This window comes from Acartia tonsa, chromosome 3 (assembly GCF_053477335.1).
Source record: "Acartia tonsa isolate MP-2025a chromosome 3, ASM5347733v1, whole genome shotgun sequence".
Taxonomy (NCBI): Eukaryota; Metazoa; Arthropoda; class Copepoda; order Calanoida; family Acartiidae; genus Acartia; species Acartia tonsa.
The window spans coordinates 42,450,157-42,473,292 of record NC_137262.1 but is presented as its reverse complement, the minus strand read 5'-3'; the positions used below and the strand labels follow the sequence as shown (position 1 = coordinate 42,473,292).

Here is a 23,136-nt window from a genome sequence, read left to right as displayed (position 1 = left end):
TTGCGGATTTTTAAAAGCGAAGATTTCTACAATTAGGATCTTCTGTCCGCTGCAATGCAATGGTTAGCTCTTTTCATTAATTTTGAAATGTTACAATTGTCCTATCGATTTCAAACTTTGCAGGATATCCTGTAGCAGTTCGACAAGATTTAGAAAGCGAAGCAACTCTGTGTTACCAGGAAGTCCATTTGAAACATGATGCTTTTTAACCTTTTAAACAGCAATTTACTATATGATAAAACTATTCTATATCTTTTTTTTTAACTGTTTACTATTACAACATTATTACCTCGAGAGAGATTATTCAGTCCTTTGACACGAATTTTGAATGTGAATAATACATAAGGAAAAAGGATAAGAGGATGAATACTCACCCCTTCTTCATGGTAAAATACTACTTCCCCATCCCTAAATTTAGAAGCAGACGAAAATCAAAAGCCGCCCAGGGCTTTTTGTAAGTCAATCATAAATAATAATGTGAATAAAAAGAAAAGCGATATTTAGCAAACAGCCGTGGGCGGTCAGAATCAGCTGAATGTTCATTATGAAAAAAATTTCCCCCTTTTTAGAAATAAAAGGATTCATCTTTCATGAACAAATTTTTTAAAATAAAAATAAAATTCTATGTAATTTTTAATTAAAACATTAAAACGAAAATATCTAATCTAATATTCTTGCCCTAAATATGGAAATAGTAAAAAGTAAAAAAATATTTTTTTAATAATTTTTAATCCTCCCATTTGAAAAGTAGTGCAATAGCAATAAATTTTAGCGCGGCAACAGCGCTGAGTAGGCCTCTAGGCCCACTGCCTATTTTCGTCTTCTAGTTGCTTCGATTCCTCTCTTTTATTTTTTTCTCTATGGAATAATATTATCTTTATTATTAAACTGTAAGTAATCATGATTAATTTTATTGTTTGTTTTTGATTATACCATGTTATGTATATATATTTTTTTGTATGTGTCATAAAATAAATATAAATAAACAATAAATAGAATATTTTTCAAGAGCTGTCTCATGAACATTTAATAATGTTCGCATGTTCATCTTGTTGGGTCTCATTTTTAGATATTATCATACTTGTTACATTCTATTTGTAACAAAATGGATACATTTTTACATTTAACTTTTTCTTTCATTATTTTCAGGGAGGTATTTGTCTATGAAAATTTTGTGCCACACCAAATGGAAAATTTGTTCTTTCCCTTTTTCTTTCCGAGAGACATTTTCCCCTCTTATTTTCTACTCTATGAACATGTCCCGGTTGTAGATAAAGTATATCTGACATGAAAAATATATCTTCTAACCGGTTTATGATAATAACAATAATAAAAGGAAAATCTCATTATTCGCTCTTTTTTTAAGTGCAACTACAAATCCTAGCGATTTTAAAAGACTAAAAATGATAAAAAGATTTTAGAATAAAATAAGCATAATATTTGAATTGTAAACCTATATATTTAATTACATCCAAGAAAAGCCACAAGGCAAATGAATTAAAGAGTAACTGCACTGTTGATCAACAATTTTTTGGCTGGAAATCCATAGTTTGAAAATTATAGGACAATTCTAACATGCTTAAATTAATCAATTTATCGCATCATATTATAGACAGCTTTCGACAGTTATTTAGAATGAAAACATATACAAATAAAACTAGTTTTGTGGGCCCTGAGGTGCCTAAGGCCCATGGTAAAAAAATTAGCATTAATTTTATGATTTTTATTTTAATAATTGTGGACATTTGATTGTTACACCAAGCTAAACATTATTTTTCAGTATTGCATAGAGCCGGTTCTAATCCAGCGGATATAAATCGGTTTGGAAGCCATACTGGAATAGGTATTTATTGCATTGTATTATAGACAGCTTTCCGCGGTAATTTAGAATGAAAAAATATACAAATAAAACCAGTTTTGTGGGCCCTGAGGTGCCTAAGGCCCATGCTAAAAAATTTAACATTAATTTTATGATTTTTATTTTAATAATTGTGGAAATTTGACTGTAATACCAAGCTAAACATTATTTTTCAGTATTGCTTAGAGCCGGTTCTAATCCAGCGGATATAAATCGATTTGGAAGCCATACTGGAATAGGTATTTATAGGTATTATAGACAGCTTTCCGCAGTTATTTAGAATAAAAAAATATACAAATAAAACCAGTTTTGTTTGCCCTGATGTGCCTAAGACCCATGCTAAAAAATTAAACATTATTTTATGATTTCTATTTTAATAATTGGAAATTTGACTGTAAAACGAAGCTAAACATGATTTTTCAGTATTGCATAGAGCCAGTTCTAATCCATCGGATATAAATCAGTTTAAAGCCATACTGGAATAGTTATTTATTGCATTGTATTATAGACAGCTGTCTGCGGATATTAAAATGGAAAATTATAAGATCAAAACCAGTTTTGTAATAAAGGCCTGTGATAAAAAAAAAACTGACATTATTATTTATGATTTTTATTTTAGTAATCGTGGGAAAATGTGAAAATTTGACTTTAATACGAAGCTAAACATGATTTTTCAGTATGGCTTAGAACCGGTTCTTATCCAGCGGAAATAAATTGGTTTGGAAGTCATACTGGAATAGTTATTTATTGCATTGTATTATAGACAGCTGTCCACGGATATTAAAATTATACAATTAAAACCAGTTTTGTGGGCTCCAAATGGCCGAAGGCCTGTGCTAAAAAAACTGACATTATTCTTTAGGATTTTTATTTTAGTAATTGTGGGAAAATGTCTGTAATACATGACTTTTTCAATATGGCTTAGAACAGTTTCTTATCCAGCGGATATAAATCGGTTTGGAAGCCTTACTGGAATAGTTATTTATCACATCGTATTATAGACAGCTGTCCGCAGATATTAAAATAGAAATACAAGAGTTAAAAACTTAAAAACGAAGTGAAAAACGTTATTCTATAGCCATTAAATTACTAACAATATTTGTTAAAAAGTATCGTTAAATTGGATGGTTTGTAACGTAAAAACAACGTAAAAAATTTATTAAAATAACGGTTATTCTGTAGCCATTATATTGCTAACAATATTTGTTAAAAAGTATTGTTAAATTGGACGGTTTTAACGTAAACATGATGTAAAAAACTATTTAAAAAAACCGTTATACTATAGTTATTAAATTACTAAAAATATTTTTATAAAAAGTATCGTTAAATTGGACGGTTTTAACATAAAGACCATGTAAAAAAGGATTAAAAGACGTTATTCTATAGCCATTAAATTACTAATAATATTTGTTGAAAAGTATTGTACATAAAAACAACGTGAAAACGATTCTAAAGCCATTAAATTACTTACAATATTTGTGCCAAATTGTCTGTAATATGATGCATTTCAGTATGGCATAGAACCAATTATAATCTAGCGGATATAGCCATATAGGTTTATAAAACTTTGGGTACCAAATGTAATTTACAGTCTAATGTTTACTAAAGGTTATGAAACTTTGGGTACTGAGTGTAATTTACAGTCCAATTTTTACTAATGGTTATAAAAGTTTGGGTACCAAATAGTCCTGATTTAATATTGATTTATTTATTATATGTTTATTAATAGAGAGAAAATTGCCTGTAATATGATGCTTTTCAGTATGGCTGAGAACTGATTTTAATCTAGCGGATATTTATCGGTTGCAAAGCTGTACTGAAAAAATAAAAGATCCCTCATTCATGGAAATATTTACAAGGTAGAACATGTTGTATAGTTAGGTTGCTAATATGGACCTCATTTATTGGTAAGGGGTAAGGGGTTGGGGGCAGACCCACATGGCAGGATTTATGCTAGCTTTCATTTACTAGGTTTAAATTTCGGATCAATTACTTTTTTCCTGTAACAAAATTTACATTAACTTTTCGTGCAAAAAAAACCCACTAAAAATAAAGAAAGGAGTCTGAATTTTTTGTGTAGATTCCTTAGGCAAATAAGAATCGCAGTTGTATTATGCTTTGTGCCTGATTTTTACGTTTAAACCCCTATAGTTATGTAATCTTTGTCCGTAGGTTTTTCATTTAAATTTCGGATCAATTATTTTTTTCCTTTCACAAAATTAACGTTAACTTTTCGTGCAAAAAAAAAACACTTAAAATAAAGATAGGAGTCTGAAATTTTTTGTGTAGATTCTTTAGACAAATGACAATCGCAGTTCTTTCATGCTTCATGATCGATTTTTACGTTTAAATCCCATTAATTATGCAATCTTTGTCCGTAGGTACTACATTTAAAAAAGTCTTTTTTTATACTATTAAATAAAAAATGTTGAGTGTCTCTGAGTGTCGTTAACTCGTTGGCCTTTCAATGTAGATCGATGAAATTTTAAACATAGCTAGTTAAAGTAGTTGGTAGTCTCTGTATGAAATTTCATTAATATCACATGAATACAAAAAAAACTTATTACAATCGTTAAAAAACGACACTAAAAACCATAAACCCCAAATGAAAATAAAAAAAAACATTTTTAAAATAAATTATTTAAGACTGTTCACGTTATCGTCAGCTAAGGGGTTACTACGAGCCCACTTATTGAAACCATTTTTAAGATTTTTCATGAAAGCGAAAGTGTTCCCCATTTTCAGGCCATAAAGGGGGAGAGGGAAATGGCCACAAACCGGTTTCAACATATCCAACACAATATAGAATTAATCTATACTCAATCAACATGTCCCCCCCCCCTCCCCCCTTTCCCTAACATCAAAGTGAATGAAGTTGCTGAAAATTACAACTTAATACAAATGTCTATGAAAATAACGGTGAAAAACTACGTTTTCTAGAAAAATAACAGTGATAAATCGCCGAATGGCGATCTTACAATAATGAAAATCACTTAATAATTTTAATTTAAAGCTTGTTATATGTAAAAGTATTAATATATTCATAATATATGTCAAAAAACATGAATCTAAAAGTGAAAAAATCCAATTTTTGATAATTTTGTAGTATAAGTTATATTATTTAATTATTCTTAAAATATCTATCTACCTAACAATATTTTTAGAAGAAATATTAGCTGTAGTAAATGTTAAAAAAGCTGTAGTAAACATTCGATTAATTTTTATAATTTCTTAATATATTTACTTCGTCATGTATTTTTAATGAAGAACTTTGTATTAAGAGAATAAATGTAACGTTTTTTATTATTAAGTCAAAGATATTTAACATATATAAATGTATAATTTCAGAAAGAAATCAACATAATGTCTAAGAATCTCCCTAACTAGTATGTTGTCCAAACACATTGTAAATTCTCTAAAAAGAACCCCTCTAACTTCTTATATAAACAACATACCAAGTTATAATGCTGTTAATTGTCAAATTGCCACAGTTAGAGGCTTAAAAAATGATTCCAGCAATATACAAGATCAATTACAAACCAAAAAGATAGAGCTGCAAGATTTTATTGACACAAAAAAGATTGAAATCCAAGAGAAATTGGATGGTAAAAAAGAAGAGCTACAAAGTTCAATTCTGAACAGTCAAAATGACATTAAAGAGTTTATTGAAGACACAAAAGTTGAGCTACGAGATAAAGTTCAAGAGAAATCTATTGAAATCAGTCAACAGAAAAAGAAGGTAAAATCCCAAGCAATTCTAAGCATTGCTGATAGATCTATAGATTATCTTAAAAACTATGGCCAAGTATTAAAAACAGCTTTCCCAGACAGATTTGTGAAAACCTACAGAATATTTTCATCAGGAACAAGGCAACTGACTCAAGATTTAAAAACATATTACAATGTTAAGGACACATTGGTTAACAACATTGATAATAACAAGGCCCATGGCTCTTTGACCAGATCTGATTATGAAGTATTTTTCAGCCTACCTAAGGATGCTATGCGAGTTGCTCCTGTTCTATTAATATCTGCCCTTCCTATGGCACAAAATGTTGTTTTTCCCCTGGCCCTACTCTACCCAAAAGTCTTTCTGTCATCTCACTTTTTAACGCCACAACAGAAGGATGAAATACTGCTAAGCCACGCCCAAACTCAACAGCAAATATATCCCAAGCTAAGAGAAGAATTGATAAGATGCACAGACATGACATATGAAAAAGATGCGGATCTGATGGATTTCAGAAATGTTTTGCAATCTGGAAAAAGTTTGATTCCGGAAGAAATATTGGAGTTAAGGCCGCTCTTTGAACTTGGTGGTCCTTTGGACATCAGACATTTGACTAGGAGACATGACAAGCTTTTGGCCGCGTTTCATAGAGTTGGGTATATTATGTTTCCCTATAAACACCTGGGGAGATATGCTAACCTATTATGGAGAATGGATCAATCATTGATAAGGTAAATTTTTTGTCGCAATATTCTTTTTTCTTGTTATCAAATAATAATTCCAGAAAATGACATTCAACTACTTTGATAGGTACTTTTATTATTAAACAAACAAAAAACATCAAAATTAGGATTAATATCCTCAAAGATTATAATAAGTACTAAATTTTGATTGGAAATTATATTTGTTTCGTGGAGAGAAGGCTATAATTGCCAATTTTGTAATTTTACTTTTTTTTACTTTTAATGTAAATTTAATATACCTATACAAATTGTTATTTTTTTCAGAGAAGACTTAAAATTACCTTTGGAAGGTTTAAACAGATTATCAGTCCAACGTGGATTGAACCCTAAGGTATACAGTGAAGAAGAACAAATGGCGTATATCCAGTCCTGGCTAAATATTTCTAGACAGCTCAAATATAGAGATATTAGTCTACTTCTTCATTTACCAATATTTTTGGCCAACAAACGCCAACCGTTGTTTAACCAATAATCTAAATCATTTGCTTCTCATTTAAATTCATAATCGTTTTGTATATGAAAATATTGGGCTGTGTCAATCTAAATTTTAACTGTGATAAATGTTACAAAAGTTTGCTTAAATTGATTGAATTTTGCAGATTAAAAAATGGTCTTACACATGAAAATGGACTGATATAGAAAAAAGAAAATGTTTGACTAAAATGTTATAAAGAAAGAGACAATATTATATGTGATTAAAATGTAAATTTAAAAAAACAGCAAAACCTAAAGAATATAAACAAAAAAAATGGATCAACGGAAAGACGAGTCGTCAACCCCTGCGGGGGATAAGTTTGACATCCATTTTCAGGTAGAATTTTTGATAATTAATTTTTGACATCGTGTTTCCATTAATTATGAAACTACTTAGGTAAGATTTTTTTCAACAGTAAGATTTTATCCAGAAAACTACATTGCTTTTAACATTTCAGATAGTCCATTTCATTTTAAATAAACCACCCTCGCTACGTTTTTTACTCAAAGTGAATCTAGTTATTATTTTATTTTAAATATTGATTAAATATATATTTTTTCAGGCCTTGTGCAGTGCCGTAGAACAGGAAAAAATCGAGAAAGTAAGATCCATCCTAGAAAACCAAACACATGTGAATGTCAATGGGGTGAATGGTGATGGCTTCACCCTGCTGGATCTTGCCTTTATGACTGGTAATCAGTCACTGTTGAACCTTGTGGTTCATCATGGAGGCAAGGAGGGTGCTTTCTTCCCCTCCCCAGAGGTAAAATTATTTCTAGTTTATTATTTTTTTTCTTGGTCATTAGTTTGAAAAATAGTTTGGAAGTTAGTGTGAAAGCAGAGCAAAGTAATAATTAAAATTATGATTTTAAGACATTCTTTTAAATGTTATGATTTTTTTATGCAGGGTTTTTGATCGTTATTTTATTCCACATTCCCCTGCGTTCAATAACAACTCTCAATTAAGAGATCTAAAATAAAATTTCTTTTTCTAGGCTGTTTCTGCTCACCTACTCTCCTTGATAGTGGAGAGTAGAAAACAGGTTGAGAAGTTTAGTCAGCTTGTCAAGATGACTAATAGCGGGGGAGCTACACTTAACACTACACTTAGTCAGGTAAACTTTTAACTTATACAAGGGTTTAGAGGACTTTCAAAAAATTCATTGCAGACCTTTTAACAATTTTTTATTAGTTTATAATATTAACAGATATACCGGAAATCTCCATTTAACATTTTTTCCATGATATCGATGTATAAAACTTATAAGCTTATCTATAAGAAATGTGAACCAAATCATAAGTAATAGAATTCTTCACATATTTTAGGTTCAACTAAAAGAAGGCGAAAAACAACTAACCCTTTGGCAAAAAAGATTGAATGTTCTAAAAAAATTGAAAGCTGGATTTGACTCTTCTGGGTGCCCCCATGCTCCTGTTGAAGTTTTGGCCAGTGTCACTGGATCTAACAACATTCATATCAAGGTAAAACAAATATTTTGAAGATAGTTTTGATATCGTGGTGTTAATGAATTTTAATATTGTATCAGGGGTTTCTGTTCTGCATGGGAGGGATAATGAAATTTATGTAGGGGGGGTGGGGGCTGTAGGAAATAAAAAAATAAAGTTTACTGAAAACACCAAAGTCTGATATGGAGAAATATTTGAAAAATCAGCTAAAAGCTATTTGTACTCTCACCTACAGACTCACAGAGACAAAATCCCTTAGAATCATGGGGAACTGAATTTTAAGTAGGAGGGAGGGGGGTGGATGTAATAACAGGGGAAATATGAATCTTGTGCAGAATATACAGTGATACACCACTGTATTGTAACTTTATGCAGAAGCTTATTTATGTATTATCCAAGAAATTAAAGATTTAAATCATCATTAAGATGAAGAAAAATTAAACAATTTTTTCATTTAGGTGAAAGAGCCAGAAAAATTCGGGAACAGTTTGTTTACAAAATTCAAAATCCAATGGAGCCACCTGGATTCTTTCAAAGAGATCGCCGGGGAGGTTGAAGTCAAGACTATCCACACACTAGAGTACAACATTAAAGGATTGGAGGAGGGCAAGAGATATTTCATCCGGGCGTCTTTTGGTAATCCGAAAGGGTTTGGCCCGTATTGTGCCTCTAAGCCAAAGTCACTAGTCCCTTCATCATGGAGAAATGTGGATAGAAAGCTTCCAAGAATAGGGTAAATTTTTCAATAAATACTTAAACTTTTTTTCTGTAATCATGATTTGAATTATCCAAAAATAATTTGATTACAGGTATAGGATAATTAAAGATAAATTAAACCCCCCTCCACACCGTTTAATAAAAAAAAAGTTCTTAAAAAGTTAAAAGTGACTTAATTTGATTCATTCTTTTCCACAATTTACAATTGACCTTACTTCTTCTAAGCCTGTTTTTAGTTTGTTATTGCAGCGATTCTTACATGCTTCATTTAATTTCCAACAAATAGAAATGAACAATTCTTTTCAGAGACCAATCTGACACAATATTTGGTCTGTTGGATTCCCTGTTGAAAACTCGTCCTGCTGAACTATCAGATTATTCCATTGAAGAAGATTTAGACCAGGTACCATTTTTTGTTCTGGAAAATTAATAATAAAACAGTCCAAAGAAAAAGATTAGTTTCACAGAGTGTGTTTTAACTTTCTATGATCGATAGTAGTATTTTATATTTTCTTTGCGGCAATAAAGTTAGAGAATAGAGGGAGCAAGGGTACATGACTATACAGAACTATCGCAAAGACCTACCAACACAATCCCATTGCTCAAGAAATTTGACAGCTTAGACTCTAAAATGGCTGAGTTTTATACAGGGTTTTTCATTTTTAGAAACAATACCCTAACTATAAAATTTATTATGTATTTGTGTTTGTCCTTTATAGATAATGCATATATCTTAAAATTAATAAAGTAAAAAAAAACAATTTTGGCGTTGTCAAAAAATTATAAAATCGTAAAAATCTGGATAGTAATTTCATTACAAGCTGTCTTGAGTACAATTATTTGGGAAAGTAGAGATTATTTCCATTTTTTATAATAACAATATTAAAGTTCAAGTTAACAGCACTATAGATTTAATTTGTTTTTAAAAATATATTTCTTTTTTTAGGAGGCTTTTAAATCTTTATATTAGTACTAGATAGATAACTTTCTGCCTTACAACTTTCCTAAATGGTTTAACTGTCCATAGCAATGTGAACTGAACCAGAGCGCATGATTGTGTATATGTCATATTTAGTAGGGAAGCTACTCTATAATTCACTTTGTCTATCCATCAGAAAGTCCGGATTTTTTTTCAATGAACTTGTAATTAAAATCAATCTGTATTTGCCTTTTATAAAAGGATATTACATCCCAATAAATATATGTAAATTATTTCAAATTGTAGCTCATTTATGACACTATACATGCTATACTCTGCTTTTACAGTTACAAAATGAATGTAATTATTTTAAATTCCTGAAAATAATAAAAATCTGTAAATTGCTATATACATTTTCAATATTTCATGCAATAAATCAACTGATTTTTGAAAGACATATTTGTTAAATGTTGCTAAACTTGATATCATCATCCTTGTTAGAATGTACTATAGTATTTGAATAAAAAATGTATTATTATTTTTTGAAGCTAGCTTTTTAATAATTACGTTTAAATTCTTTTAGATTTACTGATAATTATCATATAATAATTTTTTGCTTATTTTCAAGGTCTTACCATTCTAATTATATATACATTATTATGTTTAATAAGAAAATTCCGACATTCATCTTAGGTTATTTTTTTTTAAAATTGCTATCTTTGAATTAAATATTCAAATAAAATTACACAGTACAAATAATAAAAAACAGGTTTTGCTTACAAAACACAATCAAATTAATGGAAACACTTTTGAAAAGATAGCATTGATTTTAAATGATAAATATGCTCTAAATTTTTACAAAAATTAGGCAAAACATTTATTTTTTGTCGTTGATAACAATATCTTATTCTTATACTCTTATTTACAAATAGTTTTACACTAAAATCTTTTGATTTAATTGTTTTAACTCTTGTACATTAGGTCACATGACTTTAATTAATAATAAAGGTCCCCCAAATCCTTATACCAAAATATACGGTGGTTTTGATTAATTAGTAAAGTTCCTTCAAATCTTATTCCAATGACAGCTTATGGGCTTTCTAGCAGCTAAGTGAGAAAGCAAAATTTTTATCGATAAACAACCTTCTGCAGCGTCATGGGTCTTTGAAAAAAGAAAATGGTTTCATAGCTATTTATCACTCTATATATATTACTTTAATTTTGCGGCTGCGTCCTTAGCATCTAGAACCTCTGCATTTAAAGGAGATGTGAGGTTAAAGAAAATTGTGCAAAGATTACAAAAATATACCGGATCCTATATTAGCTTACTTAAAATCTTCTTTGGATAGCAAACTCTATAGCGAAAAAAAAACAGAAAAAAATCAATTTTTTATAATACCTAGAATTTGATAAGATTTTTTATAACTATTAATTTTAACTCCCGGAAAAGTTTGAGGAAAACATATTTCATTATAGGAGGATGGTAAGATGAGAAAGAAAGGTTTGCTGGGATTGTTTCAGAGTGCCCCAAAGTTTGTTAAAAGTCCAAAGACTGGCGTGTACCTCAGTTGTGTTATGTTTCATGAAGATAAAGTAAGTGTTTTGTCTAACATTTTTTAGTATATGCTGACTAAATTGATATATGATATACGTTGATATATTGACAGGGGAAAATTTGTCATTAATTTAGCTTGCTTATATGGACCTAGTTTATTGGTCAATTAGTTCATCCAGTATGAGTGGAGGGGATTGGGTAAATAGGGATTGAGGGAGGGACCGTTAATAGGTATAGCCAGCTGCGAGTATAACTTTATCGTACATAAAACTCTTGTGCATCATCCAGGTAATAATATATCGATAGCTGACTAGTACAATATGTTTTAATATACAATACATATAAGATTCTTAAGATAAAATTAAGATTATACCTACATATTTATTGTAAGGCAGGATGAAGGTAAGTAATATAATTCATTGGAGGTTTGAAGTACGCTTCCTAAAAATAGTAAAAACTTTCCACAAATGAAGCTTTACTAAATGGGGAGCCATATTGGTCGAGTGGTTGGCGAAATTATTCAACTCAAACAGTCATACAACTTGTTAATTTTATATAAGGGTATGATTACCTAATCTTAATAATTTACTTTCTTAGGTATTACTAACAAACGAAGATTTTCTACCCTTACTGGAAGTACAAGAGGACGTTCCTTCATCTGCTTCATTACAGGTAGATATGTACAGACTTGACAGAAGGGGTGTATATTTTCATAATTGACCCAGCTCAAGGGGGGGGGGGGGGTGTAAAAAATTAAAAATATGTGGTTGGAGGGGAAAAAATGTAAAAATTTAGAAAACTGAAAACATTTTGTTCCATTTTCTTCCCCCCCCCCCCCCCCTCCTTGCTGAAAAAAGTAAAAAAATGTGTGGTTATGGGGATAAAATAAATAAAATCTAGAATTCTTTAAATATTTTTCCATTTTCCCCCTACTTGGTGAGAAAAAACTAGGGGGGGGGGGGATAAAAAAATTTGTAGCCGGGAAAAAAAAATCTTGTGCATAATATACAGCCCTGCTTGACAGACAAGTTTTACTTGTAAAATAGTTTAGTCAATTAGATAGCATTATATAAGGCTTCATGCTTTTCATTTAAGAAGGGTAAAAGACCCGATCCACACTCCTCAAAATAATAATCAAAATGTTTTCTTTTTCAGTCTGATTTCTATTGGTTAATGAAGATGAGCTACGTGTGGTCTGATATCTCTAAGCTGCGGCTGGATATGTCCAAAAGTTCTACAGATACTCTAAGATACAGGCTTCTCACGGCTGCGGTCAATATGCAATCTGCTCTAGGTAGGGAATAGCTAATTCTCTCATTAAAGTTAGGGGGAGATTTGAAATCTGCATCAAATTTTGAGGATTTTTTATAAAATTCGTTTTTTCTATAATTCTTTATCTAAAAGCGGAAATGCAAGTTAAGTTAATTAATTTTGGCATCTGTGATTGGTGGATTTAAAAAATCTGCGCTCTGATTGGATGGCGTACATCATTTAACCAATTAGAGCGCAGGTAGTTTAAAATCCACCTATCCTATTGGTCAAAATTAATTAACTTAAAATGCATTTCCGCTTTTAGATAAAGAATTATACAAAAAACGAATTTTATAAAAAATCCTTAAGATTTGATGCAGATTTCAAATCTCCCCCTAACATTAAAATTCCGGAAAACTTATATATCTTGATATCTATTTTGAATATGCAAAGCTTATCTATAAAAGCAAACTTTTCTGTTAATACTGCTTGTGTATTTTACACTAAATGATTGATTTCCTAACAAAACATTTTTTAAATTTTATGTAAAGAAAAAAGGATTTTTTATTATTTTTCACTTTTTATAATTAACTTTATCAAATGTGGTTATGATAAAAGATTAACGTTTAATAGTTACATTTGAAAAATTTAATTTACCTAATTTTAGGAACTGAAAATCTTGGAGTATTGTATTACAAGCCACTCCGACACCCTAACGGAGGAGTTGTGTTTAGTTTAATTCATCTTGTCAAGTCACCAAAGAGCTTAGTTTCTCTCAGTCTCAAGTGGGCTCCGCTATCACGGGTAAGTATATTCTTTTTTTTTTTTTAAATTATGACTATTACGAAATATCACGAAAAGCAATTTTAGATTATTTTTTTTAAAAGGGGGGAGGCGGATGTGCCACTTTTTGAAACTAAAACTAAAAGTCAACAAAGAAACTCATCTAAAAAAAGAGTTACAGGTCTGAGATTTTGCATGGCAGTTGCTTTTTAGGGGTACAATATGGAACTGTGAAGAAACGGCGGCGCAACCGCTGAAAACCGTCGTTTCCCGCCGAATTTTTTTTTGCAATTTCTCGGAGATTTTCGGCGGTTGCGCCGCCGTTTCTTCACTGTTCCATATTGTAACCCTATAAAGCAACTGCCATGCAAAATCTCAGACCTGTAACTCTTTTTTTTAGTTGAGTTCCTTTGACTTTTAGTTTTGGTTTCAATAAGTGGCACATCCGCCTCCCCCCTTTTGTTTGTTGTTCATTACCTATAGAAGCCTTCTTTCACAAAATTATTTATACCTATTATCGTATTAACATTCAGTGTTTCATATATCGCTTTATTGGAATATTTTTCCTTGCAATCATTATGCATTGGAAGATAATTACAGAAAGGCAAACCTATTTACCTACAAACATGGCACAGTTATATGATATTTTCGTCGCTCATGAGATATTCCTCAAAGTTTAAATGAGAAATTCTTTTATAATCCTTCTATTTTTGCTTCACAATAACTTCTGTGTTAAAAACTACTCCAATCTAATGATATTTTTAGGCCCAGAAGCATCAATCCATAGAAGAGGCGGAGGGTGTATTGGATATGGTACGAGGGTCTATCAGGGAACAAATACTCTTCTATCAAGTCTCTAATATTTCTATTTCCAAAGGTTTGTAAATAACTTTTTAAAAACTAACAGAATAAACCTGGATGTCTTTTTTTGTTTTGTAGTATTACAGTATAACTGGGGTATGTCCTCTGACTAAGCAATTTAACGTCTGTCTATGAATGTTTGTAAAATAAGTGAATAATGAAGTTGCAATGTTAACAGCTTGTGATAGGTAGTTGTTCTACTTAGAAAAATCTTTGTTTTTGTTTGGTACATTGTAGTTATTGACAACAATTTTGAAAAATCATTATCTTTTAACCCTAAAGACCTTTATGACGGTGGTCTCAATGTCCGTCTGCCATACTTAATGGTTGGGTTCTTTTTTTTTATGTTAAAAATATTTTAGACTAAAGTTAAAACCTAGCATTCATTTTTTTTCTGTAACTCTATAGAATTTATACGTCTAGTGAGCTTTTAAATTTAAAAGCGTTATTTATGTTTGACAACTAATCTTTTTTTTATTTAGGTTTACATTTATGTTATCTGCAGTCTTATTCAACCATAGATTCTATGTCTCTGGTAGTTTCTAATACTAGTCCCAGCATTCTACCATATATTAAGGTAATGTATTTGTTATCACTTGGATGGTGATCTTACACCAGATTATCATGTACTCTAATTAAGTGAGACTTGTAGCTGGCAAAAAACTTGAAACTTGTTTGATAAAGGTTCGTGAGAATCCGCATGTGACCGCCGAAGAATGGACCTGGATCAAGAACCTGAACCGTAGCTATAGCCGCCAGCAAGACCTGTACACCAGCCGCAGCACACAACGCAGCGGCCGCAGCCTTGAGACCAGTGATCATCAAATGTCGCCGACGACAAACTTTTTAGTTGGCGAGGCTGAAGATGATTTTATTCACGATTCTGGTAAGTTTGTTAAATCTTTTGAAAATGTCTTAGTTTTCCTTTTTTCCTCAGTTGAAAAAAATTTAATCTTTTATAAAGTGTGTTACCTTTTTTTATGTTTTATTATTATTTGGCCACAACTTGGTCAAAAATGCTCACAAATCAGACCTTTTTCGACTGAAGATACTCAAATGGTTCCTTTACAAACCCAATCAATCAGTTTTAAGATATCTTTATATTTCAAGGAAAATTGATGAAAATACTAAAAAACGGCAAATTTGGGTGTTACCTTTTATATGCACAGATACCATAAAATCAACAGAAAAAATACTTATTTTTACTTTTCTGTCATTTTTAAAGTTTGATTCTGTTAAATTGGCTATTCTTGAAGGGATTTATGCATTGATTATACTGAAACATAATATTGGGCAGAAATTAATGTATTTCAAAGAAAGAAAATTTTGAAAATAAGAAATTCGACCTCTATCACTTCAGAGGACAGCTGCCAACCTCCAGTTGACAGGATATAGTTAAATACTTGTTAGCAATAATAATTAGCCCAAAAAGAAAAACAAAAAGTTTTTTAATATGGCAAAAAAATGATAATCTAAATCTTAATTTTGGGGATGATGATCTTAAAGACGCTCTTGCTGTTGGTGATGATGACCCAGATGGTATCCAAATACATGAGCATTATGACAACTTATTTATTAAACTTTGGTCCGATTTTTGTATTTGTAGCATTCTCCAATCAAGAGAAATCCCAAAACATACATTCATGGTTTTTAAATTCTCCAATTCATAAGGTAAATATAATAGTTTTTAAAAGATGGTTTTATTTCTTGTTACCTCTTTTAATTGGAGGCTGCTACAAATACAAAAATTGAACCATAGTTCAATAGATGAGTTGTCATAACGCTCATGTACTTGGATACCATCTGGGTCATCATTACCACCAGTAAGAGCGTCCTTCAGATCATCATCCCCAAAATTAAGATTTAGATTATCATTTTTTTGCCATATTAAAAAACTTTTTGTTTTACTTTTTGAGCTAATTATTATTGCTAACAAGTATTTAACTATATCCTGTCAACTGGAGGTTGGCAGCTGTCCTCTGAAGTGATAGAGGTCGAATTTCTTATTTTCAAAATTTTCTTTCTTTGAAATACATTAATTTCTGCCCATTATTATGTTTCAGTATATTTCAATGCATAAATCCCTTCAAGAATAGCCAATTTAACAGAATCAAACTTTAAAAATGACAGAAAAGTAAAAATAATTTTTTTTTTTCTGTTGATTTTATGGTATCTGTGCATATAAAAGGTAACACCCAAATTTGCTGTTTTTTAGTATTTTCATCAATTTTCCTTGAAATATACAGATATCTTAAAACTGATTGATTGGGCTTGCAGTAAAGGAACCATTTGAGTATCTTCAGTCGAAAAAAGTCTGTTTTGAGAGCATTTTTGACCAAGTTGTGGCCAAATAATAATAAAACATAAAAAAAGGTAACACACTTTAGTAATAGCAGACTAAATCTTTCTCCGTCACAGTCTTTTGGTTTATTCGTCCAATCTTACTAAATTACCTATAGAAATGTTGGTAACACACTTTAGTAATAGCAGACTAAATCTTTCTCCGTCACAGTCTTTTGGTTTATTCGTCCAATCTTACTAAATTATCTATAGAAATGTTTATGCCTGTACTTTCTTATTTTAAGCCTTTTTTTTCAAAAGGATTGTATTGTATTTGTGTTAAGGTAACTTACCCTCTTTTCTATCTGCCAGAGTAGTAGGATGTATGTTAGTTTGTTTGTCTATAGAATTAGCCTATTTTGTACATTTTTCTTTAGATTTTATATTGTTTTATCTTTGAAGTTTCAGAAAGTAAAAAATTATTGGATGTTCTGTAGGTTTTTTATTTCTGTACACGAATATACAATAATCTACACTACCTAGTTCTCATGAAAAGTAATCTTGTTGATTTTAATGGCAGATCTTTTCCTTTAATTTGTTTGCATGCCTTTGATAAACGTTCTTTATAGGTTTACCCGGACCCACCGAATCACAGTACACCTTTGGTAAACTGCTTCAGCAATCTGTGCACAGATTATTCCAGTATCTTGAAGTTTCGGAACAGTCCAAAGATGATCATAGAATTTATGATACAGAAATCATTGAATTAGGTTAGTTGTAATTTCTTTTATTAAGATAAAAACTTTGAAATTTAAGTTATATAAAACAGGTAAGTAGCAGTCGGGCTTGGTCAGTGGAATTTTAATTGATAATAGTTAAAAGTAACTTAAAAGTAGACAAGAGGAGGAAATCTCAATTTTTCGTAATCGATAGACAATTTGTTAATAAAAAACCAAGTTTCTAATACTAAGAAGGAAGGGAATATTGGACTGTAAATTACAGGGGTACCCAAAGTTTTATAACCAAGTTATCATTCATTTGTTATAAAATTGTCAAAAACCTTTGAACTTTGGTTGGTTTCAAATTATTAGTGTCTAAACATTTTAACCAACCTACATAAGTGGTAATTTTGTTTTGTATCATTAGGGATTTATATAAATTTATCGTCCATTGTCTTATTCCTGAATATCCGTCTGAAACTGTATGTTGTACATATTATTTGTTACAGGAAATGAAATATCAATAATACTTGTGTTACCTCCTGTGGATTCTGTTTGTTCTGTTAATGATACCAGCATGTCTATTGATATTAACAGGGACGTCATGTTACCGATATTTTACAATAATAAGATAATTTCCCTCAATGTTTTGTCGATCACAGAACTCTTTCCCCCTTCTTGTTTAGAAATATATTTCAAATAAGATTTTTTCCCAACCCCTTATTTTTAATTTATTTGATTGCATTATGAGCTAAAATTAAATATTTTCTCTGTTTGATTTATTGATTGATTAGCCATAGTCTCTTAGGGTTTGGACCTAAGTAGTCATGGAGTAGGCTGAGACACTTTTGTATAGCCACTAGGGCTATCAAGCTCCACGTTCAAGCACATTATGACTTGACCCGCTATCTCATGAGAGCTACTCATTATTACCTCACCCTCGCTGAGTATGGCAGGTGTCCCAAATTAAGTCACCGTAATGAATGACGCTCTCCGCAGAGGAGCTTGGGATAAGGGTAGTACTGATATTATGTACTTGACTATTAAGTATCCAAACTTACTCAATAATCCCCTTCTTACACAACCAGGGGAAGTTGCGTGAATGTATTCAACTGAGAATTTCGAGCTGCCACATGGGGACTAGAACTCGAACTCTCATCACCGTAACTCAGTGCGTTACCACTGAGCTACGACGCCCCTCTGTTTAAAACCAAAGTATAGAGTAGTTACTCCCTTCATATCTTATTATATTAAAAAGTAAGTTTTTTTTGTCTGAAATTAATATCTTAATACCTAACTACTGAACTATCTAGGTTTCTATTTTAGGAAAGCTTCACATAGATTGGTTTTAGACTATCATATTTAGATTTAAGTCTTAGGATGATATTTTTCTAGCCCTATTGAATACAGAACCTCTAGAACAGAATAATAACATAACAAGTGTTAATAAATAAATGTACAATCCTATTAACGTGATTGAAAACAGGAGAGATTTAATGATGGTACCTCTACAATCTTGGGAAATATTACAGCTTGCTACTTATTTCAAGTAAGTATCCTTTTAGTCGTATGATCAGTTTACCATAATTTTTTTACTTTTGTGGAAAGAAAAAAAAAAAAATTTAAACTAAAATCTTATGGATTTACAATACAATCTTTAAATCGATTTCACTAACTATTTTTAAGAGAAAAGTTGCTGGTTTTAAACGTTCATTTTTTAGAAAACTATTGAGCCTTTACGCGAAGCTATCCAGTATCCTCGAAGTTGACCTCGCCTTGGCCAAAAAGCTGCAGCGCGAAGCATTAAGCACCACTGAGGCCGAATCAGCTGGCCACCAAGTAGGTGGCCTCCTGGAGTATTGCCAAACCCTGGAGGAGAGCTGGACAGGTGTCCGCTGGATCAGGGAGGTTCTGTCCAATTCCAGGTTGAAAAATACCAGGTCTGGTATCAGTATCCAGGCCCTGACTGACTGGTATATTAATCAGCCTGATACTCCAGATGATTCGCTGTTTATCAGTGGTAATAACAGCAGTATTGAGGCTACTAATATGAACCTAAGGCAGCCAATATATAGAATGGAGCCGCCTGCTGTTGGCAGCTGGAATTTACGCGGCTACCGTCCACCTGAAGGTTTGCCGGCCGACGCATATCGGCCGCCCAGCGGTGGAGCCGGATCTGGCCTTAGCCGCACACCAACCACACGTTCTGATCCTCAAGAATTGCAACACGCCATGATGGATTTGGACAACAAGGATAATAATAATCTAAACAATCTAGCTCATGTGAGATCAAGGCTGCTGGCAGATGGGATGACGGATAACTTGTATGCAGGGACACAATATTCTAACTCAACTAATTCTGTGGATAGTAATAATGAGAATGAGTATGGGACTAGCCAACAACAGATGGTGCATAGGATGGCCCCACCAGAGTCTAATATTTTACAGGTAATAAACATTTTTATAGATTATACATTTCCATAAATTGCATATTTGTAATGAGTCTAAAGCTAAATTTAGTATTTTATAAAAATAGATTTTACAGTATTGCTTCAAAACCGATTAATATCCTCAGGATTAGAATCGGGTCAATGCTATACTAAAAAAAATCAGTTATAGCATCGAATTACAGACAATTTTCTACGAATATTGAAATAAAGATCATAAAAGGGATAGTTCTACGAAGTGTATTTAAAGAGTTAAGGTACTTAGAGTAGTGAACTTTTATATGTCTTAGTAGAATATATTAGGCATTGGATAGATATGATTACACGTTAAAGAATTTTTAACATTGACCAGACCAAACTTTTTTTATTTAACAATATCTAAAAAAGTTAATGTGATTTGCCACATAAATTACATGAGAATGGTCTATTTTTTTCCAAATATGTATAGCCAAAACACCAATATGAGAGAATCTTTTTCCACATATTTCACAAGAGTTATAAAAAAATTGAACAGGGGTTCCCCTTGGGACAAGTTACTTAAAAAACATAAAAAATAACGTCCGATTCATTATAGGACAGGATTTCTATAGATTCTTTTTTTTAAAAATAAAGAAAACCGTCCGGTTTACTTACAATATACACATTATCTCACGCGGAAATACCAACTAATCATACTACATATAATATATATATATATATATATATATAAAAAGACCATTCTCATGTAATTTATGTTGCAAATCACTAACTTTTTTAGATATTGTCAAATAAAAAAAGTTCGGTCAGGTCAATATAAAAATTCTTTATCACAATCATATCTATCCAATGCCTAATATATTCTACTAAGACATATAAAAAGATCACTACTCTAAGTACTATACTAAATATTTTATTGGTCATTCTTTGTTGTTATGTATATTTTGTTGTATAAAAAGTTTGAAGTTCTATTAACTAGTAAATGCTATCTAAAGTTGTATTTATGACAATAAAGTTTTTGCCATATATAACATGTAACGAAGTTGAAAATAAAAATGAAAAACTCATTTTTTAAGGAAAATCCCTGGTCAAATCTTTTAATTTTAATCAATAACTTTATATTATGCACTACTACGTTATTTAAAATAGAAAAAACTTACAGTTCACTATTTTTTTTTAAATGCACTTCGTGAAACTATCCCTTTATAATAGTTTTGAATATTAATCTTTTACTACAGTAGTTTTTTGTTGATATTTATTTTAATTACTTTCAAATTCTTTTTATTATAAAAACTTGTTTTAAAAGACGAAAAAACGAAAAGTATTGGTCTAACGAAGATTAAAAAATTATAGCAAGCATTTATTACTTGATCTTGATAAGTTCAACTATATAATAATATTAATTTATTCTCCTATTGCAGGTATACGCGGCCTATGAAACCGGCCTGGCGCACGGCACAAGTGTCCGCATCAAGGTTAGCACAGCCACCACGGCCAGGGAGGTAGTCGACCTTGTCATCAAGCAGCTCAACATGGCCGTTATACTCAAGGGCAAAGACAGGCCTATCTATGAAAATGAAAAGCTGAACAATTTCTGTCTGGTTGCGGTTATTGGGAGCAGGGAAAGGTGTTTACGAGATGATTTTAAGCCGCTCAATTTACAGAATCCTTGGAAGAAAGGAAGGTTGTTTGTTAGAATGAAGCATGATTTACTTGCAGCTATTGAGCACTTGTCTAAACATACAACACTAATTTAAGTCTTTTTGTTACTGTATTTTATTTATATAAAGACAAATTGTATATATAAGATTAGTATGATTGTCCTCTTTTCATATTTGTTTTACTAAAAAATGTAGGTATTTAATTAGTGACATTTTTAACTTTGTAAAAGATTATAATGATATTAAAAGAAATGTTTAGAATCTTTAGCTTTAACTTTCTAAAAAAAATGTACCTAAAACTTAACTGAATGCCTGCCTAATCAGATTATTATACGTAACTTTGCTCAATTTTTATCCTTGCTTTAGTAAGACGTAGTTTGTAGATTTTTATCCTGAATTGCAAAAGGGATATTTACATGAAGTGGATTTGATTCACAGTGATCCAAGTTAGTTTTTTTTTGTTTTATTTATTCGAAATTAACTTATTATTTCTGTATTTTTTCTCCCCCAAAATAGTTAAAAATCTTCTTAGTACTTATGAGAAGCTATATTTTAAAGTAGGACCATATCTGTTCACTGGTCCGTTGATGCACACAGACAAACAGACATCCTGTTACTTTTAAATAATGATAATAACTTTTATCACATTTAATGTGAGAATGTTGATATTATCATATTCAAAATAAATGCTGTAATAAGCTTTAAAATATTTAAACACTAGTCCCTCATTGGACACAAAATGACGTCCAATAAGAAAAAGGAATAAAAATATTGGAAAGAAAATTATTTTATTTCAAAATTAATTCTTAGCATTTTGGAATAAAAAATATAGGGGAAAGAAAATTATTTATTTCAAATTTATTTCTGGCCTTGAAATAATATTCATTATTTTATTTTAATTCGAGTGTCAACCAATAAGAAATAGGCATGCTGTTTTAAAAGTTTGGAATAAAAATTATTATTTTTTGTCAATTCCTTTTTTCAGAGTATAAAATGAGAATAAATTTTCCAACATCATTATTGATTTCTAATTTAACATTTCATACAGTGGGTAATATTTATTTCAACATTTTTTGTCATTCAAAATCAAGTGTCACAAAAATAATAATATTTAACATAAAAAAGAAATTTTTAAAATAATTTTGTTTTCTTTATTTGTTGAAGATTTAAGCCCAAGCTTTTTCTGAGGGGGGAGACCCCCCTCAACCCCCCCTCTCCTGAGGGGGGAAACCCCCCTCGACCCCCCCCCCTGACGCTCTCTTCTTTAAATCTTTCATTATTTCTGTAATTTATTCTAACTATCTTATAAATTTCAAAACATGAGATAAAAAGGAAATAATTTGCTGTACATTATTAAAAAATTAAAAAATTGTAAAAAAAATTCCAACATGATTTTTAATTTTAAATACAAGAATATTTTTTCCTATATGATATGTTAAATTTAAATACAGGAATAATTTTGTACTGTGGAATTGAAGAAATAAATGCTGTACATTAGAGTGGCTTGATTTTCAATGATTTTCTAATTTTAAATGTGCTACATACACTTTCTGTCTAAACATCATATAAGAGACCAAAAAATGAAAAGAAAATATTTTGGGTATAGTCCTTTCCACGACATCCCTCCATAAGGAGCGATTCTTCGTATTTTTAAAATGGCTTTTTATAGGTTATTTTAGGTTAGGTTAGGTTAT

General features: G+C 30.9%; 2 protein-coding genes across 2 annotated transcripts; both read left to right on the top strand.

The window, feature by feature from the left end:
- The first annotated feature begins 4,735 nt into the window (after positions 1-4,735).
- Positions 4,736-6,982, top strand: LOC145314248 (LETM1 domain-containing protein 1). Its single transcript, XM_080154090.1, has 2 exons — positions 4,736-6,319; positions 6,596-6,982. The coding sequence occupies exons 1-2, from the start codon at positions 5,247-5,249 to the stop codon at positions 6,801-6,803; spliced, it is 1,281 nt and encodes a 426-aa protein (XP_080010216.1). The 5' UTR covers positions 4,736-5,246; the 3' UTR covers positions 6,804-6,982.
- wake (ankyrin repeat and fibronectin type III domain containing protein wide awake) lies at positions 6,929-22,088 on the top strand. Its single transcript, XM_080154089.1, has 18 exons — positions 6,929-7,142; positions 7,369-7,569; positions 7,802-7,921; positions 8,133-8,288; positions 8,732-9,006; positions 9,297-9,393; positions 11,386-11,502; positions 12,062-12,136; positions 12,620-12,758; positions 13,383-13,519; positions 14,264-14,375; positions 14,842-14,936; positions 15,044-15,245; positions 17,269-17,409; positions 17,868-17,956; positions 18,846-18,907; positions 19,080-19,806; positions 21,203-22,088. The coding sequence occupies exons 1-18, from the start codon at positions 7,080-7,082 to the stop codon at positions 21,536-21,538; spliced, it is 3,144 nt and encodes a 1,047-aa protein (XP_080010215.1). The 5' UTR covers positions 6,929-7,079; the 3' UTR covers positions 21,539-22,088.
- Positions 22,089-23,136: the final 1,048 nt, after the last annotated feature.